The following is a 27,663-nucleotide window of genomic DNA, read 5'->3' as shown; positions in this document are numbered from 1 at the left end:
GAGGGAGTTGCCTTATCAGAGCTATTTGATGCAAAGATTTCCTTCCAGTTGACTACTTCTCTTCTTATCCTAGTTAATTTTGTTTGTGCATAATGAATGAGCGAGTGAAAAAGCATGTGTTAAATTCTTGCTATGTTCTAAGCACTATACTAAGCCATGGGGATGGATAGATACATATGTGTGTGTGTGTGTGTGTGTGTGTATGTGTGTATGTGGCAGGAACCTTTATATATGTGTGTGTGTGTGTGTGTGTGTGTGTGTGTGTGTATATATATGTGTGTGTGTGTGTGTATATATATATATCTATATATATGTATTTTTTTAAAGGTCCCTGCCATTAAGAAGTTGGCATTTTAATAGGAGGAGACAGGTAGAAGAAGGCAGGTGTCTAAGGTGGGGACTGTATCCATAGAAGAATAGTTGACATATTCCTTCTTGGAATTATGTCCAAGTTACTTGAATATGGTTCTAGGACTGAATGGGGAAAGGGGAGGACATAGCATGGTGATTATGCTGATAGAGAAACTGTCCAGAATATGGTCTGGAAGTAGGGAGTGAAGTGAAGTATGACTGGTATCTACCTATTTTATCTTTTGTGACTGGCTTCATTCCTTGTTTAGTTAAAAAGTATTCCCTTAGCCATAGCTTTTAACAGTAACAGTAATAACAACAACAACAATAATAATAATAACTAGCATTTGTATAGCACTTGACTAGGTAAAAGAGGCCATTCTTTGCCTCATTTCTTACCTACCCTTAATCACTAACTGAGCATTGCCACAGACAGACTGAGACCTAGGGAAGACCTTAGCTTAAGCCAAGGTCTCCTATTGCAACTGGGGTCATCTCCATTGTCCTGATCTATATCTTGCCACTGGACCCAGATGGCTTTGAAGGAGAGAGTGAGGCTGATGACTTTGCACAGCCCTGTCTCACTTAAATCCAATTGCACTTGCAAGTCATGGCATCACTTTACTGAGAATGAAGGGCAAACAACAACAACTATGTGCCAGGCAGTGTGCTAAGTGCTTGACAAATATTATCTTCTTTTAATGATATCTTTCTTTCGGATAGTCTATTAACTCTTAAATTATCTCTCCTGGATCTATTTTCCAGGTCAGTTATTTTTCTAATGAGGTATTTTACATTTTCTTCTATTTTTTCATTCTTTTGATTTTGTTTAACTGATTCTTTTTTAGTAATTAATTTATTTTTAGTTTTCAGCATTCACTTCCACAAGATTTTGAGTTCCAAATTTTCTCCACATCTCTACCCTTCCCCACACCAAGACAACATGCATTCTGAATACCCCTTCCCCTAATCTGCCCTTCCTTCTATCACCCCCCCCCCCTTATCCTCTTGCCCTTCTATTTTCCTGTAGGGCAGGATAGAGTTCTGTATCCCTTTGCCTATATATCTTATTTCCCAGTTGGATGTAAAAACAATTTTTAAAATTCATTTTTAAAACTTTGAGTTCCAAATTCTCTCCCTTCCTTCCTCCCTACCCACCCTCATTGAGAAGGCAAGCAATTCAATATAGGTTATACATGTGTAGTCATGCAAAACACTTCCATAATAGTCATGTTGTGAAAGACTAACTATATTTCCCTCCATCCTATCCCACCCTCCTCTTATTCTGTTCTCTCTCTTCTTTTACACTGTCCCTCCTCAAAAGCGCTTTGCTTCTGACTACTACCTTGCCTAATCTGTCCTCCCTTCTATCATCAGTCCCTCCCTCATCCCCTTCCCCTCAGTTTTCCTGTAGGGTAAGAGAGATATTCATACCCAATTGAGTGTGTATGTTATTCCCTCCATAAGCCAAATCCAGTGAGAGTAAGATTTATTCATTCCCTTTCACCTCCTCTCTCTCCCTTGTACTGTAAAAGCTTTTTTGGCCTCTTTTATGTGAGGTAATTTACCCCATTCCACCTCTTCCTTTCTCCTTCTCCCAGTACAATCCTCTCTCACCTCTTAATTTTATTTTTAAGATATCATCCCTTCCTATTCAACTCACCCTGTGCCCTCTGTCTCTCTCTCTCTCTCTGTATATATATAGATATAGATATATAATATATATGTATGTTTGTGTGTATGTATATGTATATGTTTCCTCCAGCTACCCTAATATGGAGAAAGGTCTCATTAGTTACAAATATCTTTCCATGTAGGAATGTAAACAGTTCAACTTTAATAAGTCCCTCATGATTTCTCTTTCCTGTTTACCTTTTCATGTTTCTCCCAAGTCTTGTATTTGAAAGTTAGATTTTCTATTCAGCTCTGGTCTTTTCATCAAGAATGTTTGAAAGGCCTCTATTTCATTGAATATCCATTTTTTCTCCTGAAGGATTATGCTCAGTTTTGCTGGGTAGGTGATTCTTGGTTTTAATCCTAGCTCCTTTGACTTCTAGAATATCGTATTCCAAGCTCTCTGATCCCTTAGTGTAGAAGCTGCTAAATCTTGTGTTATCCTGATTATGTTTCCACAATACTTGAATTGTTTCTTTCTGACTGGTTGTAATATTTTCTCCTTGACCTGGGAATTCTGGAATTTGGCTACAATATTCCAAGGAGTTTTCCTTTGGGGATCTCTTTCAGGAGGAGATGGGTGGATTCTTTCAGTTTCTGTTTTACCCTATGGTTCCAGAATATCAGGGCAGTTTTCCTTGACAATTTCTTGAAAGGTGATGTCTAGACTCTTCTTTTGATCATGATTTTCAGGTAGTCCAATAATTTTAAAATTATCTGTCTTGGACCTGTTTTCCCAGTGAGATTTTTCACAGTCTTCTATTTTTTTTTTATTCTTTTGGTTTTGTTTTATAATTTCTTGATTTCTCAAAGAGTCATTAGCTTCCATTTGTTCCATTCTAATTTTTAAGGAATTATTTTCTTTAGTGAGCTTTTGGACCTCCTTTTCCATTTGGCTAACTCTGCTTTTGTTTTGTTTTGTTTTTTAGGCAATTGGGGTTAAGTGACTTGCCCAGGGTCACACAGCTAGTAAATATGAAGTGTGTGGTCTGAGGCCGGACTTGAACTCAGGTACTCCCGACTTCAGGGCCAGTGCTCTACCCACTGCGCCACCTAGCTGCCCCGGCCAACTCTGCTTTTTAAGGCATTCTTTGCCTCATTGGCTTTTTTGGACCTCTTTTGCCATTTGAGTTAGTCTATTTTTTAAGGTGTTTTTTTCTTCAGCATTTTTTTGGGGTCTCCTTTAGCAAACTGTTGACTTGTTTTTCGTGATTTTTTTGCATCACTCTCATTTCTCTTCCCAATTTTTCCTCTGATTCTCTTACTTGCTTTTCAGAATCCTTTTTGAGCTCTTCCATGGCCTGAGACCAATTCATGTTTTTCTTGGAGGCTTTGGATGTAGAAGCTTTGGCTTCTTTGTCTCCTTCTGGTTGTATGTTTTGATCTTCTTTGTCACCAAAGAAAGATTCTGTGGTCTGACTTTTTTGCACGTTTTGCTCATGTTCCTGGCCAATTACTTGAGTTTTAAACTCTTTGTTAAGGTAGGGGTCTACTTCCAGTGTGGAGAATGTACTGTCCCAAGGTTCGGAGGTTTTGTGCAGCTGTTTTCAGGGATACTTCTAGGGACCTGTAAATTTTCAGTTCATCCAAGGTGGTATGATCAAGGGTGAGGTGTTTACTCCTTTCCTGGCCTGTGCTGTGGTGTATGAATGACCACAAGCGCTCTTTCCTGCCTTGCAACTCTGAGGAGGATTCCCGCTCCACTGCTGCCACAAGCTCTGCCTCACCAGTGCACTTTGCCAGCACTCTTCACCCCCAGACTGCGACACAGATTCAAGCACAGGCAAAGCAAGAGAATCCTGCCTCAGCGCCAACAAAGACATCCCTCCTGCAATCCCCCTCTGATCAACCACTTTATCCCCCCACCATCTGTGGGCCAAGAGCTCTAGAAGCACGCACTGCGGCTGTGGCTGCAGCCCCGAAGCTGTGCTAGGGCCAGGTCTGGACCACACTGCTTTCTCACCCAGGTCCGCCAGACCTTTCCCACTGACCTTCTAAGTTGTGTTTGGCATTTGTGGGTGGAAAAGTCTAGAAACCTTTACAGCTACTCGTGATTCAGTCTTCTGAGGCCTACAGGTATACTGGGGCCTGGCCTTTGCCTGGTGTTTGCCTGCTTGGCCCAAAGCATAGTTCACTATGCTCCTCTTCTAGCCCGCCATAAAAGACCTTTCCTATCAACCATTCAGATTGTCTTGGGCTGGAAATTTGTTTCACTCTGTCTTTTTGTGGGTTCTGCTGCTCTAGAATTTGTTTAGAGTCATTTTTTACAGGTATTTGGAGATGTTTAGGGGAGAGCTCAAGTAAGTCACCACTTTTACTCCACCATCTTGGCTCTGTGCCCACTATAAAAGTTTCCTCCCTTCAAAGTTGTTTTTGCTCTCCATATTTTATTGATGTGAAATCCTGCACCATCTGTTGTTTTTGCCAGTAATTCTTTTCCAGTTCGACCCTTTTTAGGGATTGTTTAATTTTGACATACATGAATCATGATCTGAAAATGATGAGGACTTTACATTGCCATTCGTTATAAGTCCCACAGAAAGTGAGTCACCTCAGTTATCTGATTTCTGTTTTAGGGACTTCCTGCCATTGCCCAAACAACTAACCCTTGAAATGAAGAAAGTTTAATGCATAAATGTTCTCCCTAATACTTCAGGACTAAGACTAAGAGTACTTATCAATCACTTATGAGGACACTGGGAGGACAAATTATTATCAGGCAAAGTTTTGTAGATATGTGAATTTTAAAAAGTCATTTCCGCATGTATTTTTTGAGTATTAACTGAATGTGAAGACAGTTGATATATGAAGTCTTATTTCTGTCTAATTAGACCAGACGACTGTCTGATTTCAAGATTTGGGTTTTTGATTGGTGTCTGATGTTTTTTACTCTTGCCTATCCTGTTTTCTCTCTGAGCTGCTCCCATTCCCAGCCATAGAATTGTTGTGATTGGCCAATTGCCCTGTGCATGCTTGGATATTTATTATTTACTACTGCTCTCTGGCTTTTGAGAAACTTAGACAAGTAGCTTTGATGATACCTCCACCTTTAGCATACTCAGCTATCCCAGGCAATTGAGGGAAAAGAAGCTTTCATTAATTTGGTCTGATGAATTCTTTAAAGTGGATGCTATAATAAATATAGATAAGTAGTTTCAGAGTAACATTATGCTGTATTTGATTAACAAGTGGGGAGACTTACTGTAAACATATAGTATAAAGGTAATGTTGTTTAGCCACATCCTCTCAGTTTCATTGCAGGTTGGAATTTACCTTGTCAAAAGCTATAAATAAGTTTTTAAAAAGATTTTCTTTCTCTTTTCTTCTTTTGTTTTTTTTCTTTACCTTCTCTTTCCTTTTTAAAATTTTATACTAGTCTTTTCCTCTTAATTACCTTGCAGTTGAACACTACCTTATAACATTTAAGCAAAAGTAAGACGCATAGTGATTGTCTGACTGCTTATACATTACTCTTCCATAAATTCCTACCTTTTCATTGAGAAGAGGGAAGAGCGTTTCTTTGTTAATTTTCTAGAACTGAAGTTAGTCATAGTTAATTGGAGTTTGATTGTCTTTTAATATTGTTTTTGTTTACATCGTCATAGTTATTGTATAAATTGTTTGTATTACTTTGGTCTTCATCTGTTCCTACAAGCCTTCCGAAGTGTCTCTGAGTTCCTTATTTTTTTATGCTCTGAGTAGGCATACTTTGTTTAGCCATTCCTCCATTAATGGGCACCTACTCAATTTCTTGATTTTTGCTGCCACAAAAAGTGCTGCTGTTGATGTGTGTGTGTGTGTGTGTGTGTGTGTGTGTGTGTGTGTGTGTGCGCGCAACTTTAAGGTATATATGTGTCCCATGGTGGGATCTCTAGGTCAAGGAATATGAAAGGTTCAGTGACTTTTCTTTCATTGGAAATGTTTTCCAGAACACTTGGACAAATTTACAGTGCCACCAACAGTGTATTAGTCTGTCTTCATATAGGCCCTCCTACATTAACTATTTTCATTTTTTAACATCTTTGGCACATTAAGGGGAGTGAAGTGATACTTCCATGTTGTTTTGATTTGGATTACTTTATTAATGATTTGTAGCATTCATATTATTGTTGATATTCCATAATTCTTTCGATAATTGTTGTATCTTTCAATCATTTATCTGTAGGGAAATCCCTCTTGTTCTTGTATATTTGTGTTAATTCTCTGTACTTTGTATGTCAAATCATTATTGGGGATTTTTGCTACAAAGATTTTTCCCCAAATTATTATTTTTTGTTGTAGTCCTAGTGTATTCGTTTTGTTGATTAAAAAAAAAATTCAATTTCATATGTAGTCCATACAAGCTCAGAGGATCCTTGTCCCAACTCTAACTCTCTCAGATAAGTATTGGGTCCTGGAATAAGGCTTCAATCTCCCCCTAAGGATTTTTACACACATATGTTTTTCTAACTGAAATTTCATATATATGGATAAGTAGGCATATGAATCTATAGTTAGTGATATTGGGTAGTAATAAGATATGAGGATTTCCCTCAAGCCTTTGCTATCTTTATCATCTATAGATACTACAAGACATTTTCTTGACAAACCTCTCCTCCAACAAAACCTCCTCTAACTGCTTTGCTCATATTTGTTTTCTTCAGAGTCTTTTTTTTTTCTTTTGAGATTTGATCTCATTTTCCTCGTGTTGGAAGTATAGTAGCCATTGACATGCCTGATGCCAGTATTGATTGGAACGGAACTTTAATCTGTTCCATTTTTATGATCTGGTCCTGTGTGCCCCTCCTCATGTAGCTTGATGGTCCTCCACTTCCAGGGAGTTCATCATATTTGTTCCATACTATTACAGCTCTGAACTTAGCCCTCTACTATAGCTTAGAACTGAACCTAAGTGATCTACCAGCTTCAGCCTCCCGCAGTAACAGGAATTACAGGTGTGTACCACCATGATTGTTGTTCCTTCCATTTTTTAAAGAAGCATATCCAGTACTATGATGAGACTAAGTGTAGTAGCTTTGATGTCCTGTATGGCAGAAAAAAATTGCTATAAAAAGCTTTAAGGTCTTTTCTGTCTTTCATCTATTTGTTGTCTTTCTTCTGATTTCGTTTAATTAGCTGAATATCTTGACAAGACTTTTTGATAGTCAGTACCCTATGTATTATTGATATAATAGAGAAGAAACATAAGGATCATGTAATAGAAGAGAATGATAGTAGATAATTAACATTTAAAAGGAAAAGCAATAAATTGCTGGATTTTTAAAAGTACAATTTCATTACTTTAATGGGAGTCTCACTTATAAATAATTATGCATCAAGATAATATATATAATGTCCTCCCTCAAATCTTTGGCTTAATTGAGCTAAGAGAGGAAATGTAGCTGCTATTCTGTATTCCTGAATTAAAGCAGTGCATAACATTGCCTCAAAGATCTTATAAGTAAATAATTAATTGGTTTAGAGGCTACTGAAAAATATAATTTAGTAATTCATAGTTGTTCATTCATAGTAATTCATTCTGTATTTCTCCCACTGGGGACATACTTAGGGACCACACTTCTTAAAAGTACTCCCCCCCCCAAAAAAGTACTTCCTAAGTAAGCATTGGGAGAAAATCTGGAACTTCCTATCACATAGTTCATTTTAACCATAAATTCAAAACCTAAACAAAAAGAAGTTTTTTAAATGTTGACCTTTGTTTACAGAAATATTTTGCCTTATGCCACGACTGTTTTTATTATTCCTTAGAAGAGGTAATGTAGTAAAAAAAAAATTTTTTTTAAACCTTAAGGCTCTATATAAATTTAAGAAATTATTACACTCATAAGGGCCATATTTTATTACTTTTGTAATTGTGTCACAACTGCTGTTCTTTGAAGACTAGGAGAAAGGAGAAAAGGATTTCAGATTGCTCGTGGAACAAGTATTTTGATGTGAAAGTAGCCCAGAAATTATGTGAAAGTGTTTTCAGGAAATTAAAATAAAAATTCTAAAGTTATTTTAGAGCACTACATTTTATAAAAATCATCCATTCATTCATAATGCAAAGTCAAAGTTTAAGAGATATGAAATAGAATCAGATTCATATATATGTATATATTTATATGTATGTTTTAATTTTTTTGGTGTATCATGCTGTTTTTAAAAGTACATTCTAATAAAACACATTAAAGAATTTGAACCCATATACAGTAAATATCTTTTAAGGGAAAACTCACAAGTTACTGTGGAATCAGTCAGTGGTCAATAAAAATTATTAAATTATGTGCTATGCACTATGCTAAATTCTGGGGATACAAATGTGAAAAAGACAGTCCCTGACTTCAAAGAGTTTATAATCTAATAGAGGAAGGTAACACACAAAAGAAAGCTGAAAATGGGGGAAAGAGGAAAAGATACTGGGCAGGGGGCTTTATGAAGTCAAAGAAATTCAGAATGAGTGCAGCCAGGTTAGAAATGAGGCGATATCTGAGGCCATCTCTTTTTCGCATTAAGGAGATTAATATGTTTTTCTTAAACTGTCATTTTCAGTGAAACATGCAACAGAAATAATTAAAAGGGACATTTATTGTTTCTCAGGATATTATTATCATAAATCCAGGTTACTGATTAAGGTGTTCTGTTCTTAGTCTAAATAGAATTACATACAAAGTATCCACTTATGGAATTCACTTTTTAGTCTTGTCTAGTTAAAGGTAAAATATACATTTATAACTTCATTATTTGTGTCTTTCCTTAGTTCTAATTAGTTGATAATAGAGTGGCGTAAAACTTTGTTTTGATGAATTCATGTAATTTCGTTCTGTGATAATGATATATGTCTTTGTGATGGTGGAGGAACTTGTGTTTGGTGTTTTGATAAGTATTTTCACTTCGTAAAGAAAGGGGATATATTGTCCCAAGTTTTCTGGTATGTTTGATTAGGAAATGTTAGTCTAAGAGATACTTTTTAAGAGTACATCTTCCCTACCATTTTTCATTTAACAATCTCCTGCTTCCCTTTTCCTCTGTAATCTGTACTTCTCCTATGTTGTTATTACACACTGTAGTTGTTGTCATTTGTGGCATATTTGTGTATTCATTTTGTCTCTCATACTAGAGTATAAACATCTGGAGGCCAAAGTTTATGTATTGGCATACTGTAAAGTATTCACTTGAGGAGGATAGTCTGGGTGGTGAAAACCTTTGGGAAACCATACTGAATGAAGATCAGTTTCAGAAAATGAGGACATTTAGCGTGAGGAATAAAAGCTTAGAGAATGCCAGGTAGCCACATTCTAGTATTTGTTGGACAATTGTTATGTAGAAGTAAGATTAGATTTGTTTTTCATGACTCTAGGGAACAGAACTAGGAGCTGTGAAAGGCAATTACAGAGGTAGATTTCAACTGTAAGGAAAACTTCTTAAAAATTAGAGCTCTCCAAAAGTGCCAAGTTGACCTCTATGAATTCCCTATCACTAGAGATCTTTAAATGGAGGCTGGGTAGCCAATTGCCAATGATACTGTATAGGCTTTTTTATCTTCATATTTGCAGTTTCTAGCACTGGGGATTTGCCCATAGTATGGTCTTAATCAGTGCTGACTTAAACTGAGTTCACTAGCTGAATTAGCCACATGGCAATGCTTTCCAACTAAAATTCAGTACAGGGCTTCTGTGTTTTGTTTTGTTTTGTTCTGTTTTGTTTGTTTGTTTTTCCAATGAAGGTATATATCTTTAAGGATGAAAGGTTCTTCCAGCTTGACTTAAAAGGGCATAGGATTTTTATCAGCAAATGTTTAACTTGTTAACCAAAAGATTCTAATTACCTAGTGTGTATCTCAGGAGAACATGTGGTGGTTTTTATGATTCAGCAGTGGTCCGTCCACTTATTCTTGAATTCATGATAAAGTTTCCAAGGACACAAGTGAAATGAACTCTTCCTATAAGTATAGCGTCATATAGTCATCCATTTTTAGAGTTGGAAGATATTTTTAACTCATTCCCTCATGGTAATGAGGAAACTGAGACCTTGTAGTGGACAAGATCTAACACCTAATTAGTGACAAAACCAGGACTAGAGAACCCAGGCTTTCTAGAAAATTCTTTAGAAATATTAAGAAAATATATATTACAGTGTTCCATTCAGGAATTGACTCCTTATTTTTAACCTGAAACTCTTTTTCTTTTAATGACCTCAACAGAAATGGCTAACAGTTAGTGATCATTCAATGTATGAGAATAATTCATATGTTAGAAAGTCTTTTCAACCTCTTCATGTTGCAGATATCAGTTAATATAGGTATCTAGCATGTTGTATTGGAAATTAATTTTAAAATCTAATACAAAAATATTATATAGTGTTCATTTTAAGATTTACAAGGAATAAGATGCAAAAAAAAGGTGCCAGTGTGAGCCTTATGTAGCACTGTCTTTCTAATTTTTCATTATCTTTTCCCTTAGATTTCTAACACTTCTCTCCACTTTCTTAGGCAGAAATAAACTGAGTAAAATACTGTGCTAAAGATTTGATCTGTTCCAGTAGAAACATTACTTTCTAGCTAAGACCTAGATGGCTGTGGAGGAGAAAGTGTATCTGATAACTTCGCACAGCCTTCCCTCACTCAAATCCAATCCACTTACAAGTCATGGCATCACCTTCCTGATGCCATGGTCCTCTTTGAGAATGAAGGACAAACAATAACAACTTAATGCTAATATGAATATTGATTACAATTAAAAGTTTAAAAGTCATTTTCTGTTCATTCTCTGTGGATTGATTATTTTCCAGGTTAATAAAGTTACCAATTCTGATAAAAATTCTATTCCATGAAGTGAATGCTAGAATTGCATATGACAGTAAAACTTGGGAAAGTGTGATTATATCTTAAGAGTTGTGTTGTGTGAGTGACCAAGGGACTAGGTTCATAGAATTGCTAGAACCAGGTTAGTAGTAGTATTTAGAGTTTAGAATCTTTTTATCCAGGCAGATACTATAATGAGTATTTTGATTGTATGAGTATATTTGGAAACTTGAAAAATACATTTCCCCCCCAAGAATTTTGAATGGAAGAAGCTTGCAACAGTTAATGTTTTATTGAGACAATTTATTTATGTGATATTTGTATTCCATATAATGTACTCTGGTCACTTTTTAAACTTTAAGTGATAATACTACTTATAGAATGAAATCTGCTATCATAAGGTATTTCTAATGAACTATAATGATACAATATTCTTGTTCTGTTCTTTTTTTTTTGGTATAATAGTCTTAGTAGCAAATGTTGAAAATATGCAGGAAAAGCCATCTCTGCATTTGTGTGACCCACTTTTTTTGATTATCAGAACATGACTTTTAAAAAATATACCACACAACCAGTATTTATTAAACACCTAATTGCCAACCATTGTGACAGGATCAAGATATACAAAAACAAAGAATGAAACAGTATTCAGGTGTTATAATGCTATTTGTAGTTTTTATACTTCCATGAACATTCTTACTATCTCTCTCATTCAGAGAGTCTCAAACAAATATGAAGTAATTTTTTGACATGCAAATTTGAGTATTTGTGCATTACTTATAGCAACTAAATCAAACACATCTGATTTAATTCTGCATTCACTGGGTAACAATTTTATCAGTATAATGATTCAGTCATCTTCTCTAAGTATGGGTTTATAATTTTTTTCAATTTCTGTCATCTAACAAATTAGCTATATAGATATATATATTTATGAATATAACATAGAATAGGATTTTATCATTCTAATTTCTGTCATTTTGCTAGAAATATTGCCTTTCATGCCTATACTATCAAACATGTTGATCTAGAAAGCCTTTTTTTCACAGATATATAAAATTTGCTATTTTATCAAGCTTGATATAATTTTACAAGTATTGCAAATAGATTAATTTTTCCTTTCTATTATTATTACGTTCTTTGCCCTCTTCCTAAGAGGTAGCCAACAGTGCCACCATCAGAAACAGTTAGGCTTTCTTATTGTGTTAGGTATTCTCATAAGTAAAAGTCCTGAAAGGGAAGACTCATCAGTGTGCCATGACTTTAACATCATATTTTATGCTTACTGTAAATAGCTACTTATAAATATTATCTGTTTAATATGACAATAGATAATGTCATAATGAAATTAAATTTTAAAATGTTTTACCTGTGAAACAAAATGTAAAAGTGAAACCCATTTTCTCCTTAAATTTTTGAGTAATCAAGTTCCTATATTATTATTACTTAAAAGCTGATTACAAACAATCCTTTCCTTGACCTTGGTTATGCTTAATATGCTTAATGTCAGTGGTTATTTTGTTTTGTCTTATGTATTTACACAAGGAGCAGTTCCCAAAAAAAGAAAAGAAAAAAAATTAGCCAAGTGACAACCCCATTCATAGTGTAGTATCCTTTGAAAACTCATTGTGAGTTTCCTAAATAGGTAAAAAGTCATTTTGTGTCCATGTTCAGAATTTAACATTTGTTTACTAAGTGACTTTAAGCTCTTATTTGTTATCTTAATTTGGATTTTTTAATAATTTTAATATCTGTGACAATTTGTCGAATGTTCAAGTGTCCTTGTGTACAGATTTCAAGTTTCCAGTAATTGCAGAGTATTTCTTCTCCCTTCTTCTCTCTCTCCCTAACATTAATATAAAAATGTTACCTATGGAAACGTTTCTATGAATTTCTGATTTCAAAATGTTGAAGTTTTGGAAACTTGCTGAAATTATTTCAACTCCTTGTTTGCACATGTTATATTGGGAAGAAATAAAAACACTAAAGAAAAATGCAAAAATATTATGCATTATTCTTTTTAAGATTTGTAAGAAATAGATGCAAAAAGATGCCTATTTCTGACATTTTGTGGGTGGGCAGTTTTTCAGTATCATTTGTACTTCAAGTTGTTTACAACACTGAAGGTTTTTTATGAACTGCAAAGTTAGTATAATTATGATAATTTAAAAATCTATATTAAAGCACAAAAGTATGCTTTCATGCCCCTATACCTACATGATATTGTGTATTTGTTTTTAAATGAAAAGAAACCTGGTCTCCATCTTCCTGTTGACATCAAACAGTCCTCTGATATGCTAATCCTGCTATGGGGAGAACCCATACATAGGATTTATTTGGATTCGTTCCAAGTCTGAGTGAAAGTAATATGTAAAGAACTGATTTTGCAGTATTGCCTCATTTGAATGAAAACTGATGTTAAAATATTCTGGAATTAAAAGTAGTCAGAATAGAAAACCTGACATGTAATTTTCTAATATTTTAATAATACTTTATATTGCCTAGAAATCATTTATATTGCTGTTTGACTCCAGAAATTTTTTCATCAGGAATACTATTGTCTTCATCAACTTACAATAATATGATTGGTCATTATAACATTTTGGTGATATAGCATGTCATTTGAGTATTTGATACAAGTGAATTTTATTAAGATAGCTGATAGGGGTTTTTAAACAATGGGAAACCTAATAAAAATTAGCCTGGGTCATTTGTCTTTCTTTACATATTTTTCTTTGGTTTCTCTGAGTCCTCAGTCAAACAAAAATACTATATTTTCCCATGTAAAAGGTGGATAACCAGTACATATCCCAGTAATAATTTTCATTTCCTCCTGCCCTCATCTAGTAACATTTCAAAAAAACTGACAAACTTGCTTATTCTCAAAATCCCTGATATTTAGGGTCTCACTATTAAATAACAAACAACTATGTAGCATTTCAGGCTTTATAATATATGGCATATCTAGAGGTTACATGTATATTGCCAAATTTAACTTTAAATATTATAGTCCTTTTGATGGATGAATGAGTTTTTTAAAGGGACAAAAATGAGCATTGGCTAAGTCCATATGAAAACATTTTAATAACTGGGAGTCAGTGTTTTTATGTTTAAAATAATTTTTCTATATAATCAGTTTTAATAAGTTATAAATCTCACATTAGTTTTAGAATTATTTTCTTCTCTTGTAAAATGATTGAAAAATAGCCTAGAGAGTTCAATTTTGTAAAATCTACATTTCCTGATTTAAAAAATGTTTATGATGTGCTGATATTTTAAGATCTACTTGACCTGACTTTGTAGTGAAGTTTTTAGATATAATTTAGTAAGACTAAAGTTGTAGGTATTTATTTTTTGTATCTAGTATTTGTGGTAGAAATATGCATATAAACTGAATTCTTGTAAATAGAATTATATTTTAGAAGCACACATTGGAATTCATTACTAAAGGAGTCCTGTATTTGTAATAACAATAGTTTCATAATGTGAAAGATCACTTCTAATTTATAATTTAGATTTTTTTTTTGTAGAATGAGGCAGACCTGTAAATGTATAAGATGTAAATGATATCTGCAAGATATCATTTGATTGTATAGCAACTAACAGTATACCTCAGCATTACCTGGATTAGTATATTAATTAAGTAGGGAGGAAACTGACTTGAAGTATCAAGTAAAATTCTTGTAAATATGTCAGTAAGTAAAGTATTCTAAAGAGCTGCTTCAGTTCACTGCGGTAAAATACTACTATCTCTGATTTTGGTGACCATTTTTTTGCATTGTGTAAAATTAAGTTTCCAGAATTGAATTTTGAGAAATTTTCATTATTCTTTTCTATTCTGTTTGTTTTGTAGCATTTTAAGAAACAAAAAAGATTGATTCCTGAAAGAACAGTTTGGAAGTACTTTGTTCAACTCTGCAGTGCATTGGAACATATGCATTCCCGGCGAGTTATGCATAGAGGTATATGAAGATCTTGCATGTTTGAGTAATAATAGTTTGAGAGAGATGCTTGGCAGTTGAGGGATAAATTATTTCAAACTTAAATGAAAGAGAATAATTTTTGGTGGTTAATTATTTTCCAGATACTATAATTTTATTAGAATGTAATTACTTGTAACAAAAATAGTTTGGGTTTACACAAAAATAAAAACAACATTGCAGATTTTTCACTCTTCGAAGCATTTTATTGTTTTAAATAATTTGTTAAATCAGGAAGGGAACAATATTAAGAGATGGGGAACTAAAGAAAGAAATGTTATATGTGAGAAAATGAATATTTTATTAAATGAACCATGTTTATTACAGCAGCCTAAACATTTAGGTATTAGTATTCATTCTTAGAGTGCTGATAATGTTGTATGGTTGGCCAGAGACTAAGATTTTCTCCCCTCATTAAGTGGTTAAATCATAGACTTTGGAAAGAAGTCTTGCATTTTGTTTGAGTATTTTAGAGTTGTAGTTTCTGAAATAGCCCAAGTTTAATTTTAAAATTATCATACGTAGTAAAAATAAACATATTCTTATTTTGAGTAGTGCTGGTAATTTAAAAAATAGAAGAATGGGCAACATTCTATGAGGTCTGGTCTTTCGGTATAGAAAACAGAACTGCAGTTTGAACAAAAGCTAGTAGCATATTAAAATTGTGTCATTTATATTTATTGCTCCAATGCATGTTTGTTTTGTATTTTATCAGCCCATATGAGTACTGAGAGAATTTAAAAAAATCAGTTTAGGTAATTTTAAAAGAATGGCTGAATATAACAAGAAAATGGTTTAAAATTCTGAAACCTATTTTTCTAGTAAGGTACATTTAGTAAGAATATTTGCATTCTTTCCTCTAAATCCCCCCACCCTCCACAAAAAGTTTTCAAAACTTATCCCTTTGAAAATACTCTCTTTCCTGACAATTTTATTTATTTATTTTACAGATATAAAACCAGCTAATGTATTCATTACAGCCACAGGAGTAGTAAAACTTGGAGATCTTGGACTGGGCCGATTTTTCAGCTCTAAAACCACAGCTGCACATTCTTTAGGTAGGAATTGTTAAATAATTTCAAACTAATATTTTATTACATATAAAAAATCATATGCATAAATATTGATGTAGTTTCCTTGCAGGTGCCAGATAAAATCATTTTAAAAATTAAGTCATCAATTTCATGAACATACTAAAAGTTATCAGTTGGAGATTTACTATCTGTTTCAATAGAATAGTTTAATATTGTTTTCTTGACCTCAATAATTTTAGTAGATAATGTCTGCTAAGAGCAGATTTTCCTATTACCATAGAGTATTTGTTTTATAATAGTGTAATGAGAACTAATGAATCAACTGCTTTCCTGGGTGAGGACTGAAGTCTCTCTGGAAAAATACCATAACAGTTTGTAAATGTTTATTTATAATGGAAAAGTATATGAAGGTGATAAATAATATTTAAGATTATGGATCATTAACAAAATGTGGGTTTTTTTTACAAATTAGAAATCAAAATTTTAGCATCTCAGAAATATATTCCCATTTTTTATTCAAAATAGAATTTAATACCAGTTTTGAAATGTTAATAATAGGAAGAAAATTAGTATTTTGACTTGAAAGCAATTTAATAATTGCTAGGTAGAATAAATGATTTTGAATTGGGTACCTTGGTAAAGTCTTATGAATTCTCTTAAAGCCCTTAAAATATTTTTTTTCTTTTATGTGCTTTAAGAACTAGTTATTAGTAGAGAAAATGGGTAAAAATTCAATTATTAGAACCTAAGTAAAGTAATTTTTCAGATTTAGTAATGACCCTCTAGCTTCATACTTAGACTGTATATTATTTTTTTTCTTTTGGGATAAAGGATAAATTTAGTTTGTAAACTTGATGTTCCATTTTTTTTGTATTGAAAAATAATTTTAGTGTATTAAAAAGAAAGTTATTAAAATTGGAATACCAAAATTTATAATCAGATAAGAAATAGAGAAGCATGTTAGGAAAATGGAAAGCACATTGAACTAAGAATTGGGCTGATTGACTTACACCAGGACAAGAACTCATCTAGTCCACAATCTTGTTTTACAAGTAAGGAAAGTAAGGCTCAGAGAGGTTTAGAATATTCCAAAGGTATACAGATAATAAGTAGCTGAGCTGGGATTTGAGCCTAGATTCTCTGATTTCAATTCAGACATGTTTTCCACCACACCATATTGCCTTTACAATATAATGAATATATACCTTTTTTTTTCCCCAAAGAGATATGGTAAGGACCAAATGAGGTAACAGGTGACAGTGTTTTGAAAAGTGTTAAGCAGTATGCAGTGGCAGGATGATATTCTTATTTCTTACTATGGCTCTTTTATATTTATTTTTATTGGGAAGTTGGAAAAAATCCAAACCCTAATAGGGAATTAAGTAAGAATATTCACAGGAAGACAAGAAAGAGCCTCACAATGTTTATCTAATATTAGTGATAGTTAATTACATAAATTTAACAGCACTAAAAATAAATCCTCCTTTTTTGGAAAGCCACAACTTCAGTCATAAAATGCAAAGATTGGAAAGCAAAGGAGCCCACGTAGATAATCTTATGGCAGTTCAGTAGGATGGCATTTAAAATTTTTGCATTGAAAGAAAATGATTATATAATTTGTTCTAGAGAAATGTTAGCATGTCTCTTCAGAAAGTGCCTTTCTCACTAGCAAATTGGGTTTAATATTTAATGTTGTTGTTATGAAGGCAAATTTTTGTGTTTTCTCTTTAATAACATATGCAGAGAAAATAAAAACACTTATCTCAGAACTATTAGCTCTGGAAAGAATACAAATTGTTACTTTTTTTCATCTTCTGAATCGCTCAAGACCTTTGAAGAATTTAGACATTTTCTAATCTAAAGCATCATAACTAACCCATTTGTAAACAGTAGACCTCTCCCATTACAGTCATGTATTTTGACAAACTCCAAATATCAGATTGTATTGATAGCCATTGAAAATAGGAAATATATTCATTTCAAAACTGTTAACATGGGCTTTTTTTTTTTCGAGATAGATGACTAAAGCACAGATTCAAATAAAGGTATAACTTTATACTTTTGAGTAGTGTGCTGAATTGCGTCAAAATCTGTCAATTCCTTTAAAATTATCTTGGGGCTGATTGACAAGTGCTAAATACTAAGGCTTTGCTTTAAACAGAAACCTTAGTTCATTATTAAAAATAATTCATATCTTCTCTTGAGAATATAAAAGTTTTACAAATTATAATTTTAGTATTTCAGTGAGTTACTTCTTAGGTATTCATACATCTGTGGAGATGTACTTTTTCACTTACATATTTCCACAGGAAATATTCTTAATACATTTAGTTTTGCCAAGAGTACTCACACAAATTCCTGGTGGCATAATAAAAACAGTCAAGATTCTATCACCAAACATGTTATCACAGAACCCCAGATAGGTAAGGAGCCACAGAGGCCGTCTACAGCACAACCGTTACATGAATAGAAATCCCCTCTATGTCATCCCAACAGGTGGTCATGCAGTCTCCACTGAAAGATGTCCAGTGAGGGACAAACAATTGCCTCCTGAGGCATCACATTCCACTTTTGATTACCTGTAATTGTTAGAAAGTTTTCCTGTACTTTAATCAATCATTGAATAAGCATTTATTAAGCTTTTACTAATGTGTCAGGAACTATAATAGGAACTGATCATGTAAAGATAAATATTTACTCAGCTCTATGAATGGTTTGAAAATATTTTAATTGAGGTTTTGTCCACACATTAACTTTTCATTGAATTTTGAAGTCTCATTATATAAGTATACAATTAATATGACCACAGTCTCTTTGATTTCCCTTTCCCTGCAGATAATAGGTTAAACTGTAGTTGGGAAATGGTTCTTTTGCTTTTTGTTTTGTTTCGTTTTGTTTTTGGTTTTGGTTTTTTTTTTTTTTGTTTGTTTTGTTTTTAGGCAATTGGGGTTAAGTGACTTGCCCGGGGTCACACAGCTAGTAAGTGACAAGTGTTTGGTGTGAGGCCCAGTTTGAACTCAGGTCCTCCTGACTTTAAGGCTGGTGCTCTAACCACTGTGCCACCTAGCTGCCCCTTCTTTTGCTTTTTGTATAGACCTGATTGAATAATTCCTTCTAGCAGTTTGTGGTTAAAAACAAAACAGGAATTTGCTATATTAATAAATCTGTGAGTTTTAAGACAATGTGATTAAGAAAGTATATTATCCATCGTAAACAAGTAAACAGTACATATGTATATTAGAAGCATATTGTATAAATACTGGTCTGTAGACTGCGTTGCTCTCACCATTCAATTGTAGTCAGGAAGTTGTGGTCAAGAACAATATAAAAACAGAACAAGGCAGTACCTGGGAAGGTCATAACAGTCATTAGGATGCAGTATTGTTGATCTTGCTTTATCTGAATACTCTTTATAACAAGAGTTCTTTAAAAGTAGGATTTTACAGTCACATATGTATACATAACTTGAGATTTCAAGAAAAACATTTGTTCATATTGTCCTGTGGAAAATCCATTCTCCCACCATCAGTAGAATATAAACTCCTTGAAGGTAGGGATTATTTTATTAGTAAGCACTGCTCTCTTTTTTGCTGCTCTGCTGCTTGTCACTTCAGATGCAGATAAGAGGCCACACAGCACTGAGGGCCATTTTGAATTTTACTCTTGTTTGATGAATTGGCCATTGATTGATTATGGACACAAAATTCATCACCAAATAAATACCCTGCTAGAAGTTAAGAATTTCCCAAAGGGTAGTGAAGAGGGATTCACTGTGGGAATGAGCCAACTGTAACATTATAAATAAGTGATTTCACATTGGAAGTCTGTAAAAGATGGTATCAAAGAAATGTGTGATAGAAAAAGAACATGGGTTGGTCACATATCTAGAGTTTAGGATAATCAATAAACAGCCCACATGCTCCATTAGTATCTTAATAATGTGAAAAGTGCTCAAGGAAGGCCCTTAGTATGTTGAGTTGTCCCTTATAAATGAATGAATGAATGATCATTACTATGTGTAAAACACTATACTAAGAACTGCAAATGCAAATGAGAAAAAAGAAGTCATACAGTCTCTGATTTGAAGAAGATCACATGCTGTTTGGGGGATGGAGTGAGGAAGACCATATATAGGAGAGATTTCAGTTGCAAGTCTGATGGAAAGGCCCAGTTGGATCTTAGAATGTTGCTGCATAGCGGGTGGTAGTTCATCTTCTTTAATATGATTTCTATTTAAAGATCTATTAAGCACCTGCTATATGCCAGGCATTGTGCTAAGCACTGAAGATACAGAAAGAGGCCCTGCCCTTGAGGAGCTCACAATTTAATGGGGGAGGCAACAAGCAAACAAACAGGTAGAAGCCCGATATATAGAGGATAAATAGGAAATAACTAAGAGAGGGAAGGCACTAGGATTGAGAGAAGTTGGGAACACCTTCCTGTAGAAGATGAGATTTTAGTTAAAACTGGAAGAAAGCCCAGTGAGCCCGGAGGCAGAGATTAGGAGGAAGAGCATTCCAATGGGACAGGCCAGAAAAGATGCCAGAGCTAAGAGGAGAGTCTTGTTCATGGAAGTCTGGAGGCCAGTGCCACTGGCAAGGAAAAAGATATGGAACAACAGGAAAAGAAGGAGGGGGCTAAACCATGAAGGGCTTTGAATGCCAAACACAACATCTTGTATTTGCCCCTGGAGGCGGTAGGAAGCCACTGCAGTTCATTGAGTAGGGGAAAGGATATGATCAGACCTGAGCTTTAGGAAAATCACTTTGGTGGCTGAATAGAGGATGGCTTGGAGGAAAGAACTGAGTCAGGCAGACCCACCAGTATTGTGATAGTCCGGAAGAGGTGGCAGTTTGATGGGAGAGAAAAAAGACTATTTGAGAGATGTTTCAAAGGTTTTAAATTGGCAAACCTTGGCAAGAGTTTGGATGTGGGAGGAGAGAGATAGTGAGGAGTCCAGTAATTGCTAAAATTATAGTTGTTTCAGATGTTAAACTATTTGACAGTATTGAGGACTTTGGGCTAGAAGCAGGGCCAGTGGTCTGGGGGACATTTGGGCTATAATTTAGTTGACATTTGGTATTGTTGGTGGGAAGGATGATTGGCTCCTTCTCCCCAGACTTCTCTCTCTGATGACTTCAGGGTCTGAATTGTAAGCAGAGTGAGAAGTCAGAAACAGGGAGGGAGAAAGAAAGGGACACTTCAGCTCCCAGGGCTCTTTGCCTTAGGGTCCTGCGCTGTCTCCAGCAGGGTCTGAGAGGGGCTGATAGGAGAGTGTTTGACCCATCAAATACATTCTACCTGCTATCTCACCCCACAATTCCTTGGTGCTTCAACTAGATTGACTTGCCTGATAAGTTGATGAAAAGGTGTGGACAAGAGCCTCACAGGATGGGTGTGTGTGGATAGGTTTTCAGTCTGTTGGAGGAATGGCTCACATCACTGGAGATCATTGCACATTAGATTGCCCCCCAACATGTAGTAAGCTTTATATAAGTGTATGGTTTGTTTGTTGAATAAATAAAAATTAAATTTAGTTGGTCATTTTCATTAAGACTGTCTAATATTAATTTGTTAATGTGGATACTTGTTGTTATTCAAAATCAAAGAGTTTTAGAGTTGCAAGGATCCTGAGGCTATTTGGTCTATCCTGTATTGGAAAAAGAATTCCTTCTTCACAGTTCTTGATGTATAGACAGTATTTGCTTGACTACCTCTAATAGTGAGAGAACTCACTATTCTGATACTTTTAGATAGCTCTAATTGTTAGCAGATTTCTCCTTATACCAAGCCTAAATCTTTCCTTTCTGCAACTTCCACCCATTGCTTCTAGTTCTTCCCTCTGGAGCCAGGCAGAACAAGTCTGATCCTTCTTTCTCCCATGACAGTTCTTCAGGTATTTGGAGACAGCTATACCTATTAAGAATCACCTCTAGGAACTTTATGTTCTGTCTTTAGATTTTCCTCACGTCTGCCAAATAAGCTTCCCAATTTCAGTTTTATCTTTGTCACATGGGGATGGTAAAACATTATACTGTGAAAAGAGGGTTGAATTTAGAGGTGTAGTATGTGGGTTTGAATCCTGGCTCTGCTTCTTAGTACTTAGGTGACTTTGGGCAAATCATCTTCCTTATCCAGGCCTCAGTTTCCTTGCCTGTAAAAGAGGGGGATAATCAAAATGGTGTCTCAGATTCCTAAGAGCTCTAACTTGAAAAGCTGAAGTAAATTTCCTCTTTGGACTCTTCAGAGAATATTTCTATGGTCTTTTGGTCAAACAAACCTGTATCCAAGGAGTAGTCCTATCTATAGTATCCCTGAATATTGATAAGCATCATGAAGCACATCTTGACCTAAATGGTGGTCAGAATAGAAATGGGGGGAGAAACAGGAAAAGGGTAGAGGAGAGGAAATCTGCAGTCCTTGGGTTAAATCCCACTGAGGCACCCTGAACATCAAACCGTAGTTATGTTTAAATGTGCAGAGAGCTTTCGCAGCAGAATGACCAGCCTGCAGTGCCTGGCTCTTTCCTGAACAATAGATCCAGAGGCAGCAGCATGATATAAGGGGGAGGACATAGACTCTGGGATCTAAGACCTGTGTTCAAGACTTTTCTCTGATTCTTACTAGTTGTGTGCTCTTGGGCAAGTCACTAGACCTCCTTGGGCTCTGTTTTCTTACCTGTAAAATGAGGGAGTTTAAATAAATGATCTTTGATGTCCTTTCCAGCTCTCAATGCTGGAAGATCTAGATGAGGTCCTTTTTAATGATGGAGGGTCTAAATGAGGTCCTTTCCAGCTCTTTCTGGCTTTGTGATCTTGTGACCTTGGGCAAGCCACTTAATCTTTCTGGACTTCAGTACCTCATGTGTAATATGAAGGAGTTGGACTCATTGACCTCTAAGGTCCCTTCTAGCTCTGAATCTATGATCCTATATTCCTAATCTTTGAATTTTGGAAACTGACTTATGTTCCTAGAGAAAAGGTGCTGTAATAGAAAGAAAAGACTGGAGTCAGAAGTCTTGGTTTTGAGGCCTGATTCCAAAACTTCCTGGTTGTGTGACCTGGGTCAAGACATTCTTCCTCCATAGACCTTAGTTTACTCATCTGTAACATGGACATCATATTCCTTGCACTGCCTCCGTCAAAGGGCTTTTTTTTTTTTAAACCTTTAAGGTGCTATAGAAATGTGAGCTGTTATTAGAAGCATGGTTGCTGTTCTTTGGAAATGGTAGACCTAAAGGCAACCTTGACCAATTGTTAATCTAGGAGCCTCAAAGTGGGTAGGTAGGGCAGGCGGGTGGAGTTAAGTGCATGTAATCAAACAGCCCTGGGACTGGACAATGCCTGCTCCACCCTGTGGTCAGAAACACTCTGGGACGATAATGAAGAGTGACTACAAAAAGGTATGACTTGTCAAACCAGTTTATCCAAAGTCCAGAGCAAAGCATCTCTCATTTAGAGTTAAGGATAGCTTTATTGATCTAGTCAGGTCTGGAAATTTGAAGACACCGGATGAGTGGCTGTGATTTGGTGACACTAAGCAGACAGAGTCCTGTCACTACAGTCAGAAGCAAGAAGAATTAGAGGCTCTAAATGGGCTGTTTTAAGCTGGCCTATCCTCAGTGGGAGATCCGTGGGTATTGGAGGGAAGGAAAAGAAGACAGCCAAGGGAGTCACAGGCTTTAGAGTTTGCCAGGAACCTTAACCACTTAAGGCAAAGAAACAGGCCTGTGGAAGGAAAGTTATTTGCTCTAGGCACTAAGTGGCAGAACTGGGATTCAAAAAACAGGTTTTCTGCCACCAAATCTAGGTTTGAAAAAAAATGCAAGATTACTATCTCACATTTAAAGTTGGAAAAGACTTTAGAAATCATCCATTCATAGATTCAGAGCTAGAAGGGAGAACCTTATAGGTCATTGAATTTAACTCCATGATTTTTATAACTGAGGAAACTGAGGCTCAGAGAGATTAAGTGAATTGCCCAGGTTCACACAGTTAGTAAATTTTATCAAAGGCAGGATTCAAACTCCAGTCTTCTGATTCCCAAGTCTAACCCTTTCTATACTATCTATCATTTTCTTGATGAGGAGACATCACTCTAGAAAAATTAAGTGGATGTAGTGCTAGTCTTGAGGAGTCAAGAGGACCAGATTTCAAATCCTGCTGACCTGTGTGAACATGAACAAACCTTTCTCATTCTAGAAATATTACTTGGAAAAAAAATAAAATACATTCAAGCAGAGACAATACAAGTCAGTCATTATCTTTGCTTTTCTCTTGTTCTTAAAATAATTGAAAGTTTAGCATGAATGTCCTTGCAGAATAATTGGCAATTAAACTATTTGATAAAAGCAAAAAATATTGAACAATAAGTTATGAAATGCTTAAAAGCTTTGGCTAGTTGGATTTAGCAAAGATCCTAGATGAAATTATCAAGAGAAATTATAGTTTAGATAAATCTATGAAAAACTATAATGTAATAATTATTCGGTCCATTTTACAGGATTTGGAAACACATTAGAAATTCTAACATTATTTTATGCTGACTATAAGATATTTTTATTGTGATAACTATCCTTATTATCCCACCTTACTGGCATACATATTTGATTTTTTAAAACAGATCTCCAAACCTGTTTCTAAAGGTAAAGTCTTTTTTTCTTTTTTTTTTTCTTTTTTGAAAAATGGTTTCCTTTACGACAATCTTTATTGCCCAGAAGATATGACAATTACACATTTTGGAATATATTGATACATGTTCAGATTTAATAAAAATGTGCATTTATTACTTTAGCAAATTCTAATTTGTAGTCAAGAAAAAATACATCTTTTCTTTTTTAAGCAAAATAACTAAAGAGATTCCTACTATGATTCTGCAGATTGTGAAGTGAATTCAAATTAAATTAATAATAAATAGTCTTTATTTCTTCATTCTTAAGCAATATAAATAGTAATTTAATACCTAATGTAAAAATAAAAATGAAATAAGATTTTAATAAATTTATTATACTTATAATGCTATTTGATGGTATATTTAAAATATAAAAACTATTTCAGTGCAAGTTATTATCCTTAAAACACAAATCAATACTTTTTGCCAGTTTTAGATGTTAGCTTATCTGATTGATGATGAGGCATGCAAAACTTTTTTTTTAGTTGAATGTCTATAAAATGAGATTTTCCATTCAGTATTTATAGTCTTTCTCAAAAGAGCTGTCACTTTCTATTATATATTCTATTCTTTGATAACTTCTCTTTCTCTATTGTGTAGAGATGGCAGAGTAGGATAGGCATTGGGGAAGAGTAGAAGTATCTCAAAGACATTTAAGTTCAACATATTCAAAACTGAACTCCTCAACTTTCCTCTAAGACCTTCCCCTCTTTCTTACTTTACTATTGCTATTAAGGGCATCCCTATTCTCCCAATCATCCAGGCTTTACAACCTGTGTCATTCTTGAGTCCTCACTGTCTGTCCTCTATTTCATTTTCCTCCTACCCCCATTCCATCCAATCAGTTTTCAGATCTTGTCAATTCTATCTTCTTAACATCTCCTGTATTTACCCCCTTCTCTCCTCTGACACCACCCTAGGCTGGCTTCATCACCTAACGCTTAGAACAATATCTCACACAGTAGGTGTTTGACTTGGCATTAGAAAGGTAGCAGGAAAAAGGTGTTTGATTCTAGTTTGGACAAATATGTGAAAAACTAATGTAATAATCATTTGGCCCATTTTATAGGATTTGGAAACATAGATTAGAAATTCTACCATTAGTTTATGTTGGCTACAAGACATTTTTATTGTGATAACCATTATCTTTATTATACCACATTACTGGCATACATATTTCACTTTTTAAATTACACTTCCAAACCTATTTCTAAAGTTTAAGTCCTAGAACTTTTTTTTGAATAATCGCACCTACCTTGCAGGGTTAGGGTTGTTGTGGATCAATATTTATAAGGTAATAATTGTAAAGCACTTAACACAGTGGCTAGGACATAGTCAGTGATATGCTGGTGGTAGTTATTATTATTGTTATTATTATCATTATCATTATTATTATACCAGTGAAGTCACAAATTTAGTACCTATCCCTATAGTCAAGGAATAATCTATTTAGTAGAACCAAATATTATTTACTACTTTGTCCATCCACTGTGTTTTCTAGAAGCCCTACTGTTTTTAACATACTCTCCTTCGTCTTAGATCTATTTCTCTCTCATACATTTTATATTTTGCAAACTTTGAAATACTAAATAAATATCAACCATTATTATTATCATCTTCTACTCATGGCAACTAGACTTGTTCTGGGAGCTATCTCATCCCTGGCCACAAAATTCCGCTGCTGATTGCTCTTTTTCTCATCCCTCCTTCCCTCTCGAAAAGTAAAAAATGACAGGTGGGATACATGATCCTTTTGCCCTACCCTGTCACTTCCAAATATTTTGTCCATCACTGTGGTTCATAAACTTCTTCTTTGAAGTTTGTTCTTTCTGTCTATATTACCCTGACCAAATCTCAGTTGCAATTTTTTTTTCTAACCTTCAAGCCACTATCTCACTTTCTCAAGGCTTTCAGTGTCTAGATCATAGTCCTCATTACTTCCCTAATTTCTTCTGTCATCCTTATAGAGTTCAGTATATTCATATTGGTATTTCTTCAAATACCTTGACATCATAGTGCATTATCCTCCTCAACTTTCTTGACTTTTGTCTTCATTCTAAGGTAGGATGCCCACAGGGGTAGTGGCTATACTGTAGGTCTCACTATTACCCAAAACTATACTACCTTTTTTAATCTTGAACTCTGAAATTATTCTCTCTAATAAAAATCTCCTAGGAGAGGAAACCCACCTCTTCCCAAGGCTCTTATTCTTCTTTAGGACACCTCCAGATATTTTAGGAAGTTTTTCCTTACATCTAAATTTGTCTTTCCATAATGGCTTCTTTTTGTTCCTAGTTATGTACCCTGGGGCTAAGCAAAACAAATATAATATCTCTTCTAAAAGGATAATAATTTTGTATAGAGAAGGCATTTAATAAGTATTTGTTGTATTGATTTGAATTCTATATAACATCTCTTCAAATACTTGGTGACTGCTGTCATGACAGCTTCTCTGAGAGAAAAATCCCCAGTCCTTTCAGTTGAATCCTCTTTTAGCATGTTCCTAAGGAATTTCACCATTCTAGTCTCCTTCTTTTAGATAAACTCCAGTTTGTCTATATCTTTCCTAATATGTGGTACCCAGAATTAAACAGAGTACTTTAGATGTAGCCTAACTAGGTAGAGTATGGTAGAACTATCTTTAACTTACTTACTTTGGACTCTGAGTCTCTCTTGATATAGCACAAATTATCACCTCCTCTGTTGTCTGCCTGCGATGTCACAGTATTGCCATATATGAGTTTTCAATCCACTAAAACTCCCATATCTTCTTCAGCAGTTGGGGTTAAGTGACTTGCTGAGGGTCACACAGCTAGTAAATGTCATGTGTCTGAGGTCAGATTTGAACTCAGGTCCTCCTGATTCCAAGGCAGGACCTCTATCCACTGCACCACCTAGCTGCCCCACCCATATCTTCTTTATAGGAAGTCTTAATCGAATCACTTGTCTCAATCCTACACTTATATAGTTGAACTTCACATTTGTCCCAATGAAGTTTCATCTTAGTTAACTCTATTCATTTTTCTAGCCTGTCAAGATCTTTTTGACGTAGAGTCTATCATATAGAATATTAGCTATACCTTCAAGCTTTGTACCATCCCCCAAACTGAGAGCATGTCATCTAGACCTCCATCTAGCATTATTGGTAAAGGGAAGATGTCTGGAGGTACTC

General features: G+C 34.7%; 1 protein-coding gene across 1 annotated transcript in view; it reads left to right on the top strand.

Annotated features, from left to right (window-relative positions):
• The window catches only part of NEK7 (NIMA related kinase 7), a 195,951-nt gene that overhangs the window by 132,780 nt on the left and 35,508 nt on the right, over window positions 1-27,663 (top strand). The window contains 2 exon segments of the mRNA XM_027843469.1: window positions 14,661-14,769; window positions 15,738-15,845. Coding sequence (XP_027699270.1) covers window positions 14,661-14,769; window positions 15,738-15,845 — 217 coding nt within the window.

The sequence above is a fragment of the Vombatus ursinus genome, unplaced genomic scaffold (assembly GCF_900497805.2).
Source record: "Vombatus ursinus unplaced genomic scaffold, bare-nosed wombat genome assembly UNPS02014909.1, whole genome shotgun sequence".
In the NCBI taxonomy this organism is placed as follows: Eukaryota; Metazoa; Chordata; class Mammalia; order Diprotodontia; family Vombatidae; genus Vombatus; species Vombatus ursinus.
The sequence above is the reverse complement of the archived record's forward strand: the minus strand, read 5'-3'. Positions and strand labels throughout refer to the sequence as shown.